This window comes from Mastigoproctus giganteus, chromosome 14 (genome assembly GCF_048544385.1).
Source record: "Mastigoproctus giganteus isolate SK-2022 chromosome 14, ASM4854438v1, whole genome shotgun sequence".
In the NCBI taxonomy this organism is placed as follows: domain Eukaryota; kingdom Metazoa; phylum Arthropoda; class Arachnida; order Uropygi; family Thelyphonidae; genus Mastigoproctus; species Mastigoproctus giganteus.
Genome location: NC_143588.1, coordinates 9,021,619 through 9,042,213, shown reverse-complemented (window position 1 = coordinate 9,042,213; position 20,595 = coordinate 9,021,619). Strand labels below are relative to the sequence as shown.

At 38.1% G+C, this 20,595-nt stretch overlaps 1 protein-coding gene across 1 annotated transcript in view; it reads right to left on the bottom strand.

Annotated features, from left to right (window-relative positions):
• Window positions 1-20,595, bottom strand: part of LOC150074972 (rab-like protein 2A) — a 209,424-nt gene that overhangs the window by 109,690 nt on the left and 79,139 nt on the right. The window contains exon 4 of the mRNA XM_090388715.1: window positions 15,773-15,852. Within this exon, the coding sequence (XP_090244841.1) occupies window positions 15,773-15,852 (80 nt within the window). The remainder of the gene's footprint in view (window positions 1-15,772; window positions 15,853-20,595) is intronic.

Here is a 20,595-nt window from a genome sequence, read left to right as displayed (position 1 = left end):
AGGTGGCATCGTTTTAGGTTATATCTCATATTGTGAATACCTTCACAACGAGTTGCCATGATATTGCACTACTTCGAATAAGTAACGCTTCACCTAAGGAGAAGACTAGTGTTACTTATTCTCAGATAGGTACCACCACCACCCAGACAGCACTGTTTCAGGGCTATTTGGCCCTTCATCAGTGAGTGGGTAGGTACCCAAGTGATGCAATGATGGCAAAAACAGTTATGAAGTATAACTCCACAATATGAGAGATGCCTGATGGTGTATGATGTATTTAGACTAAGGCGCATTTAGGGCTAGAGCCTCAAGCTGCGAACAAATTTAGACTATGTATATAAAGTGCTTAGCATCATAATACACAGCCATTTCTGAATAAACAGAAAATTTTTAAGGTGGCATCGTTTTAGGTTATATCTCATATTGTGAATACCTTCACAACGAGTTGCCATGATATTGCACTACTTCGAATAAGTAACGCTTCACCTAAGGAGAAGACTAGTGTTACTTATTCTCAGATAGGTACCACCACCCAGACAGCACTGTTTCAGGGCTATTTGGCCCTTCGTCAGTGAGTGGGTAGGTACCCAAGTGATGCAATGATGGCAATATCATGGCAACTCGTTGTGAAGGTATTCACAATATGAGATATAACCTAAAACGATGCCACCTTAAAAATTTTCTGTTTATTCAGAAATGGCTGTGTATTATGATGCTAAGCACTTTATATACATAGTCTAAATTTGTTCGCAGCTTGAGGCTCTAGCCCTAAATGCGCCTTAGTCTAAATACATCATACACCATCAGGCATCTCTCATATTGTGGAGTTATACTTCATAACTGTTTTTGCCATCATTGCATCACTTGGGTACCTACCCACTCACTGACGAAGGGCCAAATAGCCCTGAAACAGTGCTGTCTGGGTGGTGGTACCTATCTGAGAATAAGTAACACTAGTCTTCTCCTTAGGTGAAGCGTTACTTATTCGAAGTAGTGCAATATCATGGCAACTCGTTGTGAAGGTATTCACAATATGAGATATAACCTAAAACGATGCCACCTTAAAAATTTTCTGTTTATTCAGAAATGGCTGTGTATTATGATGCTAAGCACTTTATATACATAGTCTAAATTTGTTCGCAGCTTGAGGCTCTAGCCCTAAATGCGCCTTAGTCTAAATACATCATACACCATCAGGCATCTCTCATATTGTGGAGTTATACTTCATAACTGTTTTTGCCATCATTGCATCACTTGGGTACCTACCCACTCACTGACGAAGGGCCAAATAGCCCTGAAACAGTGCTGTCTGGGTGGTGGTGGTACCTATCTGAGAATAAGTAACACTAGTCTTCTCCTTAGGTGAAGCGTTACTTATTCGAAGTAGTGCAATATCATGGCAACTCGTTGTGAAGGTATTCACAATATGAGATATAACCTAAAATGATGCCACCTTAAAAATTTTCTGTTTATTCAGAAATGGCTGTGTATTATGATGCTAAGCACTTTATATACATAGTCTAAATTTGTTCGCAGCTTGAGGCTCTAGCCCTAAATGCGCCTTAGTCTAAATACATCATACACCATCAGGCATCTCTCATATTGTGGAGTTATACTTCATAACTGTTTCTGCCATCATTGCATCACTTGGGTACCTACCCACTCACTGACTAAGGGCCAAATAGCCCTGAAACAGTGCTGTCTGGGTGGTGGTACCTATCTGAGAATATGTAACACTAGTCTTCTCCTTAGGTGAAGCGTTACTTATTCGAAGTAGTGCAATATCATGGCAACTCGTTGTGAAGGTATTCACAATATGAGATATAACCTAAAACGATGCCACCTTAAAAATTTTCTGTTTATTCAGAAATGGCTGTGTATTATGATGCTAAGCACTTTATATACATAGTCTAAATTTGTTCGCAGCTTGAGGCTCTAGCCCTAAATGCGCCTTAGTTGTTTAGTGTTTAACTGAATACATGTGAAAGAGGGTGTGATGGCTCCACAAAGGCTGAGATGCTTGCATGGGCTGGGCCATCCCACTTACTGTCCTTATGAATCATAGAAGTTCTATAGAATGAGCCAAGAATTCCCTTTAAATAAGTTTCCTGTAAATAAAAGCAAACAGGTTCATGTTTATGCAGGAGCATTTTGTCCTCCATACTTCTTTGGAGTCCATGAGATTTCCATTGTAAGAATTTACCCATTACTGCTTACATTTAATGGATCCATTAGCTGGCTTCCAAGGTGATGCAGGTTTTGATTTACCCACTTTGGCTTTAATTCTGCTTTTAGGAAATAAGTGTACCCAGTATGAATCCTTCCTCAGAACAGATCCAAAATAGCATCATCTGCACTTTCCTTTTTGTTATTTATCTCATTGCATCCTATATCTCACTTATAATGGACTGGGTTTTAGTGAGGAGGAAGGGAAAGAATTTCCTTTTAGTACTACTACCTTTTGTTGGCATGAAGAGGAGAGCAAAGACTGCTTTTTCTTCATGCACTTACATCAACAAATAGTGGGCTGTTGTTGTTTGTTTGTTTGGTTTTAGGAGCATTAGCAACTAAGTCCATATTGCTCCGGGGGGGGATATGCGGTGGTCATTCCCTGACCTTTCTGCATCCTCCATATTTGGTAGTCACGAGCTTGAACCCAGTCTAATCAAGAAGTGCGTGCCACGCACTGCTGCTCCTGCCCACATGGCTACGGAGGCGCCCCAAATAGTGGGCATGTGAGGTAAAAGATTCCTGTGGTGGAATTACAATATCAGTTTGTGTTGATGCAAAGCAATTTCTCAAACCCACTTAAGCATAAGATTATCCACTATTATTTACTGATGTCACTTCTTTCCTTGCCTCTGCACATGTGATATTTTTTTCTCATCTTAGGCATACCATTGAATATGCAGGATGTTTTCTGCCACAATCCAAGCATGACATTCCTTGGCGGCATGTTCCTTTCCTCCACAGCAATTACACGCAGGAGAACCATGACATGCCATCTGAGAATGACCATATTTCTGGCATATGAAACACTAACGGATTCAGGATATAGAGTCTTGGGGTCAAATCTGCCTTGGCGGAAATAGACAGTTTAGGAGCTAAATGTAAAGATAAGGACTAGTTGGGGCAAGTTCTTATCCCTAGGAGGAGGAACTAGTTTGGACAGTTTCCCCTCCTTATGCATAGATATTTTCTTAACAGCTGTAACCCCTTAATCTCATAATTCTCACAGTGGTCTCCGACAGTTTTTAAATTCTGTACAGTGGGATAAACTGACGATGTTACCAACAGTAAATTCTAAGTGAGAAGCATTCAAGGAATTAATCGTGGAAGCTACTAAAAGTTTCATACCTATTAAGAAATACTGTTCAAGGTTTAGGCCTAAATGGTTATCTAATGAACTAATGAAACTCGTAATAGGGAAGAAAAATGCATGGGATGCATGTAAATTATCAAGCGACTCAGAAGCCTATGGCAGATATGAGCTAGTCTGTAATCAGGTGACAAAGGAGGTTAGGCAGGCGAAGGCAGATTACGAGAAATCCTTGGCAAAAGATGCTAAGAAAAACAACAAGGATTTCTTTACTTATATAAACTCTAAAAGGAAGGGGATGAATCTGATTGGTCCACTTGACATCGATGGTTCGACTGTTGATGATCCTGCTCAGATAGCAAACAAACTGAATGAGTATTTTGCATCTACATTCACACATGAGGAATTATTAAGGTTTGAAAATGGCAGAAGGTTATCAAATTGTAGCAGGATACTTAATGATTTTGTAATAACTGCAAAGTGGAGGAGAAATTGTTGAAGTTAAACATAAGAAAAGCACCTGGGGTGGATGGGATCTATCCAGTTATATTAAAGGAGGCGGCAAAGCAACTAAGCAAACCCTTAGCCATAATTATGAGAGCGTCCTTGGACTCAGGGGAGGTTCCCACGGACTGGAGATGTGCAAATGTATCCCCAATTCACAAAGGGGGATCGAAGGGTGACAGGAGTAATTACAGACCAGTTAGTTTAACTTCTGTTCCAGATAAAATAATGGAGTCACTGGTTAAAGATGCATTGCAGGATCATCTAGACAAGACTGCAGCAATAATTCAGACACAGCATGGGTTTGTTAAGGGAAAGTCTTGTCTGACAAATTTGATAAGATATTATGATGTGGTTACAAAGGAACTGGATGCAAAAAATAATTTTGATATCATATATTTGGATTTCAGGAAAGCTTTTGACACTGTTGCGTATGGAAGACTATTGTACAAATTGGAGCAGAATGGTATTAAGGGTAAATTGCTACAATGGATAAAAGGATGGTTAAGTGGGAGAAGACAGAGGGTGGTAATCAATGGGTGCTGCTCTTCTTGGACTAATGTTATTAGTGGAGTCCCACAGGGTTTGCTGTTAGGTCCACTGTTGTTTTGTACATTTATCAATGATATTGATGAAGGTATATCAGGCTTAATGTCGAAGTTTGCAGATGATACAAAGGTTGGCAGGGTTGTTAATGACAGCAATGGCAGTGTGCTACTGCAACAGGATCTAGATAATTTGGGCAGATGGGCTAAGAAGTGGCAACTGAAGTTTAACCTTGACAAATGCAAAGTATTGCACATGGGTAGAAGTAACCCCATAGAAACGTACCAACTGTGTGGTACTACACTTAAGGTGGTAGAAAATGAAAAAGACCTGGAAGTAATTGTGCAGTCAGATATGAAGTTTTCTGAGCAATGCAGACAGGCTGCCAGGGCAGGTCATGGGGTTTTGTCAATGATATATAGGAATTTTGCTAGCAGGGAAAAGGAGGTGATTATCCCTCTGTATAAGGCAATGGTCAGGCCACGCCTTGAGTACTGCATACAGGTCTGGAGGCCTCATTTTAGGAAGGATGTAGATTTACTCGAGCGTGTACAGAGAAGGGCAACAAGATTGGTGAGGGGAATGAAGGGATCCTCTTACCAAGAGAGGCTTAAGTTCTGCAAATTGCAGTGGCTGGAGACTAGGCACCTGCACGGTGATCTGATTGAGGTGTATAAGGCCTTGAATGGGTTGAGCACGCTGAATTCTGATGGGATCCTTCAACTTGTTCAGATTACGAACCTAAGGGGGCATAAATTCAAATTAAGAAAAGACAGATGTAGAATAGATGTGCGGAAATTTGCCTTTAGCCAGCGGGTGGTTTAATTGCTGGAACAAACTTCCATCTGTCGTTGTAGAAGTTGATAGTTTGAATAAATTTAAGGAGGAACTGGACAGGCATTTGGAGGGAATGGTGTTATGTTTTTTTTTTTTTTTTTTTTGCTGATGCTGCATAAGCTCATACACTTGCTGTCTTGCATCACATGCCACTGCTACTACTATTCAGTGAATATCTTCTCTTCAGATGTTTCAAGGAGATCCCACTCAGTAATTACACCACATATGTTGTGTGTTCTAGGAGATGAAACTTTAACTGGAATACCTCTTAAAAATATTGCTTGGAGGAGTAGTTCAGAACATCCCACTCCAGAATATACAGACTCCAAGTAATTTTAACATGCCAACCTTTCGAGACCCTTCTGTATAAAGAAGAATGACATTTTACCAATTTCCTTTTCTCCTGTTGAATGCATAATGAGAAAACTAGGTAGAGGGGGAAGTGCAGCTTCTGTTCAGTTTCTTATCAATCGTTAATTCAGTTTCTAGTTTAGATAGGGACCTAGTAGAAGCCCCAGAGGGAGAAAGATTTACATTACTCATAGAATAATAAAATTCATTATCTTTCCACCAAACATGGAGGCCTATGAGGGGGTGGCCACTCATGAACTAATAAGTACTGTGCACACAAGCAGAATGCCAGTCACCCATAAATATATACATCCTATACCCTTAGTATGAGACAGAGCTACAATGCTGAATACGTTCTACGTTGTATTTCAATATTTGTAGAAGAATAAGAGAAATGTACCTCAATATGATACGTAGAACACCTCCTAATGATGCTCTACAGTAAATAAACAAAAATAAATACAGTAATTAATACAGCAAAAAGCAAAAGAACTTCCCTTCCTAGGAAGGGAATTTCTTTTGCTTTTGAAGTTCTTTTGTTTTTGAAGTTTATTTTCTGGAGAGTGTCATTAGGAAGTGTTCTACATATCATATTGAGGTACATTTCTCTTATTCTTCTACAAATATACTATATCATACAAATATACTGTGGGACAGAGTCAAGACCAGCAGGTTTTGACTCTGTCCCAGGACCAGATGGAAGGAGACCTACTGGAGTAAGTTGTCCCTGGTAAGCAGTGATGCCAACAAATTCATCCAATGGGCCAACTCAGGACCTCCTGTCTTGGCTGAAGCAAGAACCGAACTGGTGTATTAAAGCTGGATCCCTCAACCACAAAGTTTCCCCTTTCTGACAAGTCCATAGGTTGCAGAACATGGCAAAGACATCAGATTCTAGCAATTGCAATCTAGAAACCTGAACAGAGAGAAAGAAACAGACGGAGTTCTTAGCAGAAGCATCTACTACAGCCAACTTCCTATTAGGGATTTCATTGGACTGCTTCATAGTCTCCACCTCCCCTCCTCACATTTTTGGCTGTGTCACAGACCATTAGTGAAGGTATTCAAGGACAGGTGAGGGCATTGGATCCCAGCAATGCTTATCTGTAGAAAAGGTACCCACATCAAAAGGACCCTTCGTTTTGGCTTCCCTTCTAAATGTATACAACAAAATCCTGAAGACTGGACATCCTCCTGTCATATGGAACACCTATTTACTACCATACCAAAATATGCAGATTCCAAGGATCTTAAGGAATACAGACCCATATCAGTAGGTTCCCTCTACTAAGTCTTTGACAAGGCCATCTTGGTCAATCGCTACTTTCCCCATAAACTAAACTACCTCCAATATCACAGTCCATGGCCAATATGGAGAGGTTTTTCCAGTTTTAAAAAATGTACAACAGTAAAGCCCAAATGGAAATCACCTTTTTAGCTATTAAAGGCTGCTTTTGATAACTCTGATATTTCAATATTGCTTTATTGTGGATAATTTAATAAGTTCCACTGTACCTATTAAAAGTAATGCCATTAACTGGGAAACTAAAAATAAGGCACAGTAACTTGCAATCCCAACTCAAGTGGGTTGGGATTGTAAGTACACCCCTTGGGGGGAGGAGGTCTTATTCACTTTCATTTTTGTATGGCAAAATTCCTAAAATTTCCTAACCTATGCTGACAACAAGGTTCTTTTTTTTTACTCAAATGATTCCTCCTCCTATCTCAAACTATTCAGCAAGCCAACCAACCCAATTATTCAATTGGAAAAATACCTTAAATGCATTGGCCCTAAAAATAAACCATCTGCAGTCCAATGCCGCATTCGCCACCACATCATAAAATTCCACATCCAGTGTGCCCATCAGGTCATTACGGATTTTGTTTTCCACCTGTACTGGCACAATTATTGTACTACCATCTATTTAAATTTCATATAAACAATCTGAATAGCTAAATCCATATTTATTGATGTTTATATTCAATTATGGCTAACACAACAATTATAATCACACTGTTTATTTTATTTTTTTTTCTATCCTCTTTCAGTCAGATGTTGTGGTGCCAAGTACATCAGCGTTTCTGATTATGAAATGTGTTTCCCTGCTGTACCGACTATTATTGTACTGTGATCTCTTTATACGTCATATAAAGAATCTGAAAAACTAAATCGAACTTTATATTCAATAGTTAATGACATGTGGTGTCCCACCCACACATCCTTCTCAAGTCCAGTATACAAACCGGCATTCCAGTATAAAATTTGTTTACCCACTGTATTGCTATCCATTTATACTTCATATAAGCAATCGGAAAAACTAAGTGGATGTTTATCGATGTTTATATTCACTTGATAATGGCAGGCAGTGTTTTTTTTTTTTTTTAGTGTAGAAGTCACAAAGTAACTTATACTCTGTGTTAGAGTGAAGTGTTTAGACATGCCATCAAGATCTAGTAAAGGGCCTTTCTGATGATGAAATCGAGAAACTGTTAGAGCTTCCAGAAGAAATTGCAGGCAAAAAAAAAGGAAATCCTTACAAATAAGATAGTTTTTGACTGTTCAATATGGTGTGACTCTGTTCAAGTTTCACTAAATTAACTAAAAGGAGATTTTTGGAGTTATCAACATGGGACTAAATGAAAAAAAATCTATACATGGTGTCTCAAAAATACACGGCATAACTTCAGGAATGAGTTCCTCATACGCAGACAATAAAAATATTTTATATCAACACAGTTCCGGAAATGCTTGGTTTCTGAGTTTTGAAGGTCTGTCTATGACACTTAACTGTTCATATCACCTTATATTAATTGTTGAAAATGTCCACCTTCTACCTGAATACAGGCCTCACATCGATGTCTCATGGACTCGCGAAGATGATGCTAAATTCCTGGCAGGTTTCATATTGTCTCACAACCTGCCACAATTTTTTGCGGAGAGGTTCCGCATCAGCTACCGAAGTTGAATACACCAATGACTTTTAATGGCCCCACAAGAAGAAATCTAATGGGTTTAAATCAAGCGAGCGTGGAGGCCCAGGCGATTGGTCAACCTCTACCTATCCACCCGACCAGGAAACCTTCGATTACGGATTTTGCAGGATAGGTGGCTGAAATGTGCGGTTATTGTTATTTTGTTTTTAGGAGCATTATCAACTAAGGCCATATTGCTCCGCGGATATGCGGTGGTCATTCCCTGACCTTTCCGCACCCTCCGTATTTGGTGGTCACGGGCTCGAACCCCGGTCTAATCAAGAAGCGTGTGCTACGCACTGCCGCTCCTGCCCACCTGGCTACGGAGGCGCCCGAAATGTGCGGGAGCGCCATCGTGCATTAAGTGTGCTTGTTGACGAATGATCAGTGGCGTGCCGTCCAAGAAATCAGGCATGTTGTTTTCCAGAAAGTTTCTGCACACCTGCCCTGTGACTTTGCTTGGAAGTACATAGGGCTCAAATAACTTATCACCAAAAACACCTGCCCAGATGTTGAGGCTGAACCACTGTTGGTGATGTGATGGAAGAATTTCATGTGGGTTTTCCTCAGCCCATACATGCTGAAAGTTTTGGATTCCATCTCGTGTGAATTGTGCTTCATCTGTGAATATCACTTAGGCAGGAAAGTGAGGAGTTGTACAACACTGCTGGAAGAATCACTGGCAGAACATTAACTCATGCAGGGTAATCTGCCGGTGACAAGGCCTGTACTTGCAGATGGTAAGGATACAGTTGGTGTTCTCGCAACAATCTCCAAATAGTTGAATGTTGAACAGCCAGTTGCATTGCTATCCAGTTGCATTACTCCTGTGCTAATTCCAGGAGTGGCATGCACAACATCCAAAATCTCCTCCTCTACTTCAGGAGTCATAGATCTTGGTCCTCCTCTGTTGGCAGCACAAGGCGTAAAGGTCCCATATTCACAAAGGCAGTGATGGATATCTTCAAACGTTTTCCTGTCTGGATATCTTCATTCTGGGAAACTTTCGTGGTATAAACGACAAGCCTCCAGAGCATTGCCGTCCGCCAAACAGTACATAAAGTGCATATCTGCTTGCTCCTGATTTGAGTACATGGTCAGAATGGAAAACCACCAGATTCTGTCAGTACCTTGTGATGAAGGAAATCACATGCGAGAGATAAGACATTCCGGTTAATAACTCGGGAACCAAGCATTTCCGGAACTATGTTGATATAAAATATTTTTATTGTCTACATATGAGGAACTCATTCCTGAAGTTATGCCGTGTATTTTTGAGACGCCCTGTATAAAGAAATATTGGTCTGAAAAATGGACAGACAGAATTAAATTTTTCAAGAATGTATTTAGCAAGAAGAGATTTTTGCAGAAATTTTTTTTATGTCACATCTATGTAAAATCACAAAAGGAGAAACAAAGAATTCAAAAGAGCTCTAATTTGATTCAATTTAATTTAGGGGCTCTAAAAAAACTTTCCAATTAACTGGATGGAAGGTTTGTGAATATTTTCTTGAAGGTAGAAATACTGCATTAGAGCTTTTAAACTGTTTTGTCCTGCAGTTTTATAACCCAAAAATAAATCATTTTTGAACATCACATTTCAATTTGATTTATAGAGCTGGATTGCAAAGGGTTATTCTAGTAAATCAGCTCAACTAATGTTTACTAAAAAAGAAAATTAAGAATGAAATTGAACTATGGATGGGGGATGCTAAAGTTGGCACCATCACTTATCGCCTTGATGTGTAATGGTGTTAACCATTACACACCTTGATGTGTAATGGTGTTAACCAGGAAGGCTTACCTACCACCACCATTTTAAAAACACTAAAATAAAATCAAATGCAGAAAATGACAGCAGTACACTTTATGGCTGGTAGTGTCTTATATCCAAGGGTACCTCATACCATTTAAACTCTATGCTTCACGTGTGTGATCTTCTGCTACTGTAACTTATCAAAGAAACTTCTCTGGCTGGAGTAATGAATCCACTGCTGAATGAACAGAATTATGCCATTCCCTATTTCCAGGACCATTCTTCATTCTAATCTCAATACCATCCCATGAAAATGTAAAATCCTCAACAAGAATCTGTATACTCTCTCAAAATTAATCATCAGAAGAATTTACTTGCCTGACATATTCAAGATAATTCACCCTCCAACCTAAAGGGCAAGAAAGGGCAAGCAATACACAGTTTTTAAAGCTAACATGGTTACTACAACCACTTGGATTCAATACTGAGAAGCTTTGTGCTAACAAAGCATATAGGAAGCAATCCCTGGCTGAAATATATGCACTTAGTATTAGAACTGGCGAGTAATGCAAGAAAGCAAGATTACACAGTATTAGCAAAAAAATAACCTTTCCATATCACCTGTCCATTCCCTCCAATAGTTTTTCTAGGTCTTACTTGAATTTATTCAAACTACTTACTTCCACAACAACTGGAAATTTGTTCCAATGATCAACTATCCACTAACTAAAGGTAAACTCCCACATCTATCCTGCAATGATCCTTCAATTTATACCCCCTCATGTGTAGTCTGAGCAAGACATAGAATGCATTAGCATTAGCATTAGCAGAGGCATTTGATGCAAGAAAGCAAGCTTATGCAGCATCAGCCAAAAAAAAAAAAAAAAAACAACCCACTTCCACTTCACCCCTCCGTTTGTTCAAAATACCTGTCCAGCTGAGCCTTAAACTTATTTAGGCTATCAACCTCCACTACTAGGGATGGAAGTCTGTTCCACCAACCAACCACCCGCTGGCTAAAGGCAAATTTCTGCACGTCTATCCTACATCTGTCTTTCCTCAATTTGAATTTATGCCCTCTCAGGTGATTATTCTGAACTAGAGGAAGAATCCCATCAGCATTGAGCATGCTCAAACCATTCAAGGCTTTATACACCTCTATCAGATCACCTCGCTGGCGCCTAGTCTCCAGACACTGTAATTTGCAAAACTTAAGCCTTTCTTCGTAAGAGCACCCCTTTGTTCCATTCACTACTCTTGTTGCCCTTCTCTGTACTCATTCCAGCAGCTCTACATCCTTCTTGAAATGAGGCCTCCAGACCTGTATACAGTACTCTAGGTGTGGCCTGACCATTGCCTTATACAAGGGAATAATCACCTCCTTATCCCTGGTGGAAAAATTCCTGTATATCATTGACAATACTCCATGAGCTACTCTTGCAGCCCGTCTGCACTGCTCAGAGAACTTCATATCTGCCTGCACAACCACCCCCAAGTCCCTTTCATTCTCTACCACTGTCAGTGTAGTACCACAGAGTTGATACGTTGCTCTGGGGTTGCTGTTTCCCATGTGTAGTACTTTACATTTGTCAATGTTAAACTTCATTTGCCACCTCTCAGCCCATCTGCTCAACCTTTCCAGATCCTGTTGCAGCAGCATAGTGTCAGTAGTGTCCTTGACAACCCTGCCAACCTTTGTATCGTCTGCAAACTTGGACATTAAGCTTGATATACCATCATCAATATCATTTATAAATACAGAAAACAATAATGGACCCAACACTGAGCCCTGAGGGACTCCACTAATAACATTAGTCCACGATGAGCAGTGTCCATTGATTACTACTCTCTGTCTTCTCCCCCTCAACCACCCCCTTATCCATAGCAACAATTTGCCTCCAATGTCACACTGCTCCAATTTGTGTAGCAGTCTTCCATGTGCAACAGTATCAAAAGCCTTTCTAAGATCCAAGTATATAATATCAAAGGTATTCCCTGCATCCAGTTCTTTTGTGACTGCATCATATTATCCAATCAAATTGGTCAGGCAAGACTTCCCCTTAACAAAACCATGCTGTGTCCGAGCTATAACTGAAGTCTTGTCTAAATGATCTTGCAGTGCTTCTTTAACCAGTGCCTCCATTAATTTTCCTGGAACAGAAGTTAAGCTCACAGGTCTATAATTACTTGTGTCAGCCTTTGATCCTCCTTTGTGAATTGGGGTCACATTTGCACATTTCCAGTCTATGGGTACCTCCCCTGAGTCCAAGGAAGCTCTCATAATTATGGCTAAGGGTTTGCTTACTTCCTTTGCTGCCTCCTTTAATATAACTGGATAGATCCCATCCACCCCGGGTGCCTTTCTTGTGTTTATGTTCAACAGTTTCTCCTCCACTCTTTCAATGCCATCAGCATTGAACTTTCTCAATCCATCTGAATCCTCAAACACTCTAGGACTAATGTTTTTCCAGTAAGCATTATCACCTGTGATTAAGTGCCTTCTCAAACAGTCTGATTTGCTTAATTTGAACCATTTTATACATATATATTGATTAAGATTGACCTCTGTAGTCATTTTCCTAATTTCCTCTATATTTAATTTATTGTATGCAACAAGTCTTTTCAAATGCTATGTAAATTTTGTAAATAATTTTCCTCTTTAATGTACACTATCTGTCCATGTGAATGTTTAGAAGTGAAACTATTAGTGGTTAAAGTGATATAAATAAAATAAAAATGAATACTCTCATTAGCCCAGATAATTCCCATTCAGTTCAATTTACATCCTTCACTAGACTGATCGCATTAATAGTTGGATAAGCATTAGATTCACTACAGATTGTCAGTTAATATTTTTGTAAAACCTTTCAAGTCATGAATAAATTATCAAAGAGGTTTTGTGTAAAAGCCAAAAATGCAGGCTTTATCAAACCAATTTGGTAAAAATCTGACTCTTTTCCATTATCTGACTTAAAAAAAGTGATGCATTTCACTTGATTTCTAACTTCCACTCTGATATAGTAAATCTTGATATTTAAAAATTTACATTGGTAAAAGCTTGTTTAATAACTGCATATACAAATTATTTTCTATCATAACTGAAGTGCTGTGTATTAGGCACTCCAAATATGGCAAACATTACCTATGTTACCAGGCAACTTTGCAGAGATAGCAGATGCATACCATTCAATGCCTTTGTTTAAAACTGGAAAAGTGAACCACTGAATTTTTTAATAGCTCAGACTTTTACAGAAGCAAACTGGTAAATCCTGAGATTTACCAGATTTCAAACATTTTTTTACAGTAACATAACTAGTTCATTCATATTTATTCAATTTTTTTTTTTTATTTTCCCAGTTTTCAAAAACCACTATTTAGATAGGTTTATTATTATTATTAGTTATTTCATTTCAAAACTTCAAATTTAAAATTCCCTTCTCACATTCATTTCTGCCATTCAAAATAGCACACCCAATTACAACATCGGTTGCCAAGCACTGGGAAAACAAAAATGAGAGTAGACATATGTTATGGACCAAATGACTGTTGAGTATAATGAATAATTATACAGAATGGAGTGGGATAGTAAATTGGAATGTCTTATAATGAGCAATTTGAACTTCCAGATATTGACTGGAACTTATGGACTGGTCACTCACACAGAACTTTTCTGAATTTATTGGATGACTATGTTCTACACCAGCATGTTAAAGAGGCAATAATGGAATCTATCCAATTATACTAAAAGAAGCAGCAAAATAGATAAGCAAACCTATAACCAAAATTATGAGAGCATCTTTGGATTCAGGGGAGGTCCCCACAGATTGGAAATGTGCAAATATCTCTCTTATTCAGAGGAGGAGGGGGGGGGGGTGACAAAGGGAGTAATTACAGACCTGTTAACTTGATATCTGTTCCAGGGAAAATAAGGGAATCAATGGTTAAAGAAGTAATGGAGGATCACTGTGGAAATGACAGCACAGATTTGTGAAGGAGAGATCTTGTCTGACCAATTTTATTAGCTATTATGACACAGTAACAAAGAAATAGGAGGCAAACAACAGTGACACCATATACTTATTCAGTAAAGCTTTGGACACTGTTCCACATGGAAGACTAGTGCACAAACTGGAGCAGTCTGGCATTAGAGGTTAGTTATTGCTATATATATTAAAGGAAGATTATGTTGCTATTAACGACCACTACTCTTCATAAATTAATGTTATAGGCGAAGTAGGGTTTGGTGCAGGGTCCCTTGCTGTTTTCAGTATTTATTAATAATATTAAGGAAGGCATAATAAAGTTTAATGTCCAAGTTTGCTGATAATACAAAGATTGGCAGGACAGCATTAACGGTAAGTTACTCCAGCAAGACCTGAATAAATTAGGGATATGGGCTGAAAAGTTGCAATTGGGTTTAAAATTGATAAATACAGGGTAGCATTTTCATACCAGTTCCTGTTTATTTGGTTTTTAGGAGCAGTAGCAACTAAGGCCATATTGCTCCGGAAATATGCAGTGGTTATTCCCTGACCTTTCCGCATCCTCCGTATTCAGTGGTCACGGGCTCGAACCCCGGTCTAATCACGAAGCCTGGCTACGGAGGCGCCATTTTCATACCAGTAATCCCAAAATAACATACAATTAGATAGTTACACTAAAGGTAGTGGATAATGAAAAAGATCTGGGATAATTGTACATTCTAGCATGCAATTCTCTAAACAACCATACTGCCAGAGCAGCTCATACAGTTCTGTATATGTTATACAGGAATTCTGCCAATTGGAACAATAGAGATGTTTACCCTTGTGTAAGGAAATGGTTAGGCCACATCTTGAGTACTGCATACAGGTCTGGAAGCTTCATTTTAGGATGCAGATCTGTTGGAACAAATGCAGAGAGAAGTAGCAAGATTATACAAGGGCATGAAGTGCCTGGAAACTAAGCCTCCATAAGGAGACCTGGTGGATCCATTTAAATCCTTAAGTGTTTAAGGTTTTAAATGGACTGAGTAAATTAAATGCCAACAGTATCCTTACTCTTTCTTGAATGACATGCACAAAGGGGCATAAATTTAAATTTGAGAAGGATGGTTACAGGATACAGATGTGCAAAAATTTGCTTTCAACCACAGATTAGATACAGAGTGAGATAGAGAGAGAGAGAGAGATCATTAGAAGAAACTCCATGTGGTGTTATGGAAGTGGGTGCATTGAATAATTAAATAGAAATAATAAACAAACAAAGTGAGGTTTTTTTTTTTTTTTTTTGCTGATGCTGGGTAAGCTAGCTTCCTTACACCACTTTGCCACTACTAATACAAACAGTGATGCTACAGAATGGGTACAGAGAGAATGCACTTTCAATATTTAGATATCAATAAATTAATCTGCTTACTTATGTGGAGTTAACTACATAGTTCATCTCCAATTAATTCCCTCCACGCAAAAAATGTAATATTAGTAGTAAGTAAAAATCCAGCATACAAGGATACAAGCATGGGCCTGATGATAATAAGTTGGATGTAGATTGCTGAATCTCTCTTGACCTGCAGTATCCCAGAAATCTGAAATGCATTTCATATTAAAAGGAAATTATCCTTAATCAATATACAAAAATCATACAATAAGAAAATTATATGCTGCTGTTTGATATTTGTGCAGGAGCAACTAGGATCCTGAGATGTCAAATATCATGTCTCTAAATTGTGTGTATTCAGTAATTGTTTTGCCAATTTTGTAACATAAAACTGAAGTTTCCAAGACTAGGGGAAAAAAAAAAAAAAAAAAAGATGCAAACCGTACCCAAGAGCGATTGTTTAGCTTGGCCATGTTGTGGGGGAAAAGAAAAAAAGTCCATAAATATTCCTCCCATTCAAACCCATGTGACTTGAATAGAACTGTTTTCATACGATATAGAAAAATAATAATCATAGTTAAAATTAATTATTGGTATATTTTTTATTATAATAACCGTATATGAAGCTTCAATATAAAAATATCATTAGTTAAAAATCAATACAAATAGCAGATATATCCATTTGCTAAACAAACAGGATTTGACAATTTTAGTTAGTTATAGGAAAAGAGATAACCAATAGTAATATAATTACTCATTTTGTAAAGTTATCAATAATGAATTGCATCAGTGTAGCACTATGAATAAACAGTACTTGGCAAAGAGAAGCAAGATGAGTTTATCTATCCATTTATTTGTAATATGTCCATTGCAATTTGAAAGGACCGAATTAAGCTATTTCAGATCTAGACATAATTAGTAATTTGTAAAGTGGCAAAATGTTTGAGGGATAAAAATAAAAAGAAAATTTTTATACTTACCTAGAAATTCAAATTTCCTCCCTTAGCTTTATTTATGATCTTCATTTTTTCCCGCTGCACATCATTTACAGAATTTTCTGTGTTGACAGGTACTTAGCATTAGTACTAGTAATGGCATATGATGCAAGAAAGCATGCTTATAGAGTAGTTTGTTCCAGCAATCAACCACTCACTGACTAAAGTGGGTGACTCTAAGAGTGAAGTGGGAAATTATCGACCTGTCAGTCTAACTTCAGTGGTAGGGAAAATCATGGAGCCAATGATTCAGGTTCATTTCGATCAAATTGAAATTCTCAAGGATACTCAGCATGGTTTTGTAAAGGGAAAATCATGTTTAACAAATCTGGTTCGCTATTTTGAAAGGGTCACTCACGAGCTGGATTTAGGGAATAATTTCGACATTGTTTATTTAGATTTCAGAAAAAGTTTTTGACTCAGTCCCACATGAGCGGTTGCTTTATAAGCTGGAACAGGCTGGAATCACTGGGAAAATCCTTATATGGATAGCAGGATGGCTTCAGGGCAGGAGGCAGAGGGTTGTGATAAATGGCTATTCCTCATATTGGGTTGATGTAAGAAGTGGGGTTGCCCAAGGATCAGTATTAGGACCACTGTTGTTTTCAATTTTCATAAACAAGTTCGATGAAGGGATAGAGGGCGTAATGTCTAAATTTGCAGATGATGTTAAAATTGGTAGAGTAGTTAATGATCACTGTCAAGCTGAGCTTCTTCAGAGAGACCTAGATAGACTTCAGGAATGGTCAGAAAAATGGCAGCTATGCTTTAATCCAACAAAGTGTAAGGTATTACACCTGGGAAACAGTAATCCCAAAATAACTTATTCACTTCATGGAGTTCAAAACCCAGTACAGGGTTCAGTGTTGGGTCCATTGTTGTTTTCTGTATTTATAAATGATATTGATGATGGTATATCAAGCTTAATGTCCAAGTTTGCAGACGATACAAAGATGGGCAGGGTTGTTAAGGACACTACTGATGCTATGCTGCTGCAACAGGATCTGGAAAGGTTGAGCAGATGGGCTGAGAGGTGGCAAATGAAGTTTAACAGTGACAAATGTTAAGTACTACATAAGGGAAACAGTAACCCCAGAGCAACGTATCAACTCTGTGGAACTACACTGACAGTGGTAGAGAATGAAAAGGACCTGGGGGTAATTGTGCAGGCAGATATGAAGTTCTCTGAGCAGTGCAGACAGGCTGCAAGAGTAGCTCATGGTGTTTTGTCAATGATATACAGGAATTTTTCTAGCAGGGATAAGGAGGTGATTATTCCCTTGTATAAGGCAATGGTCAGGCCTCACCTTGGGTACTGTATACAGGTCTGGAGGCCTCATTTCAAGAAGAATGTAGAGCTGCTGGAACGAGTACAGAGAAGGGCTACAAGATTAGTGAACGGAACAAAGGGTTGCTCTTTTACGAAGAAAGGCTTAAGTTTTGCAAATTACAGTGTCTGGAGACTAGACACCGGCAAGGTGATCTGACAGAGGTGTATAAAGCCTTGAATGGTTTGAGCATGCTCAATGCCAATGAGATTCTTCCTCTTGCTCAGAATAATCACCTGAGAGGGAATAAATTCAAATTGAGGAAAGACAGATGTAGAATAGATGTACGGAAATTTGCCTTTATTTCCAGCGGGTAGTTGGTTGGTGGAACAGACTTCCATCCCTTGTTGTGGAAGTTGATAGCCTAAATAAATTTAAAGCTCAGCTGGACAGGTATTTCGATCAAAAGGAGGGGTGAAATGGGAGTGGGTTTTGTTTTTGGCTGATGCTGCATAAGCTTGCTTTCTTGCATCATATGCCTCTGCTAATGATATAAAAATTATTTTTTGCATCCAATTCCTTTGTGACTACATCATAACATCCAATAAAACTGAAGGGACAAGATTTCCCCTTCACAAACCATGTTGTCTGAAGAATAACTACACCCCTGTCTAGATGATCCTTTATCACTTCAGAAGTTATTTTTTAACTTAACTTCTGTTCATTGGAAGAGAAATGAAGCTAACAGGTCTGTAATTGATCATATCACCCTTTCATTCCATCTCCTTTATGAATTGAGTATACATTTGCACATCTCTAGTCTATTGGGATCCAAATGCTCTCACAATTATGATTAAAGGTGTTTGCTTGCCAATTTAGCTGCCTCCCATAATATAATTAGATAGATCCCATCCAACCTATACACCTGTTTTATGTTTAGTTTCAACAATTTCCCTTCCACTTCTCTCTCAATTATCAGAAAATCTTCATCTCCCTGTTAGAGCTTGATAAAAATTCTGGCAACACTTTCCCTAAAGAACTCTCATGTGTGAATGTGAATGTAAATGCAAAGTACTTATTCAGTTTGTCAGCAACTTGAGCAGTATCAACAGTTGAACCATTGATATCAAGTGGACCAATGTGATTCATTCCCTTCCTTCTAGTGTTTCCATAAGTTAAGAAGTCATTGCTAATTTTTTATTTATTTATTTTTTTGCATCCTTTGCAAAAGATTTTGTGACTTAATCACACTGTTTTTTATTTTCTCCCTCTCTCTCTCTCTTTCTCCCTCTCATCATGTAGTTTTTTTTTGTTTTTTTTTCCCAAATAATTTCCAAATTATTTATCTTTAAGCATATGCTGATGATCTTGTTCTACTCTTTTTTGGCAACTCTAGGCTTTGGAACAAAATGCTAACAAAATCCGTATTTAAAACAGACCATAACTGGTCTGTTTTGAATAAATTAAGTATTTCACATTATAAAACTCCTGTGATGATTTTAAAACGGTCCCTTTCTCCTACTTGCCCTCCTCTTGTAAAACAACAGCCATTCCAATCCTTTGGAATGGCTGTTAAGTTTTACAGCCTATGATAGATATAAACAGGCTAGTTTATATCTACCATAGGCTTCTGTGTCACCTGATAATTTATATGCATCCTGTGCATTTTTCTTCTCTTCAACAAGTCTCATTAGTTCATGTGACATCCATTTAGGTCTAAGCCTTGAACAGTCTTTCTTAGTTGGTATCAAAAGAATTGGTCTATTTAGAATTGGTTCATGGTAACATCATCGGTTAGTCTCACTGTACAGAATTTAAAAACTGCCTGAGACTACGTAGTCACCTTTACAGAAGCAAAACCCCTTCACTTTACCCTTGATGGTAGTCACATCTTTAAGTAAATCCAACATCAATACACTGTGATCACTGCCACCTAATGGTTCCTTTATCAGAAAAAGAGAAGTATGAGCTCCAATATAAAAATATCATTAATTAAAAATGAATATAAATGAAAAATATATCCATTTGCTTAAGGAAACAGGTTTTCATAATTTTAGTTTGCTATGTGGAAAAAAAAGATAGCCTTTTTACAACAGTAATATAATCACCCATTTGGTAAAGCTATTGGATAAAGAATTGCATCTCTGTGGCACTATGAATAAACAACACTTGCCAAAGAGAAGTAATATGACCTGCAGTCCATTTATCTATTTGTAATAAGTCCATTGCAATTTGGCGGGACTGAAAGTAATCTATTTAATATCAAGACATCTTAGCAAAATGTAATGTGGTGAACTGTTTGAGGGAAAAATTAAAAAAAAAAGAAAATTTTTATACTTAACTAGAAAACTCAAATTTTTCTCCCTTATCTTTTTTTTTTATGATCTTCATTTTTCTCCCTACACATAATTTACAGAATTTTCTTTATATATTGACAGTTATTTCTTGATTTCCTCCTCCTCTTTACAGTAAGTATTAGTAGTGGCATGTGATGCAAGAAAACAAGTGTATGAGCTTATACAGAATCAGCCAAAAAAAAAAAAAAAAAATCACACCATTCCCTCCAAATCCTGTCCAGTTCCTCCTTAAATTTATTTAACCTATCAACTTCCACAACGACATGTGGAAGTTTGTTCCAACAATTAACCACCCGCTTGCTAAAGGCAAATTTCCGCACATCTATTCTAG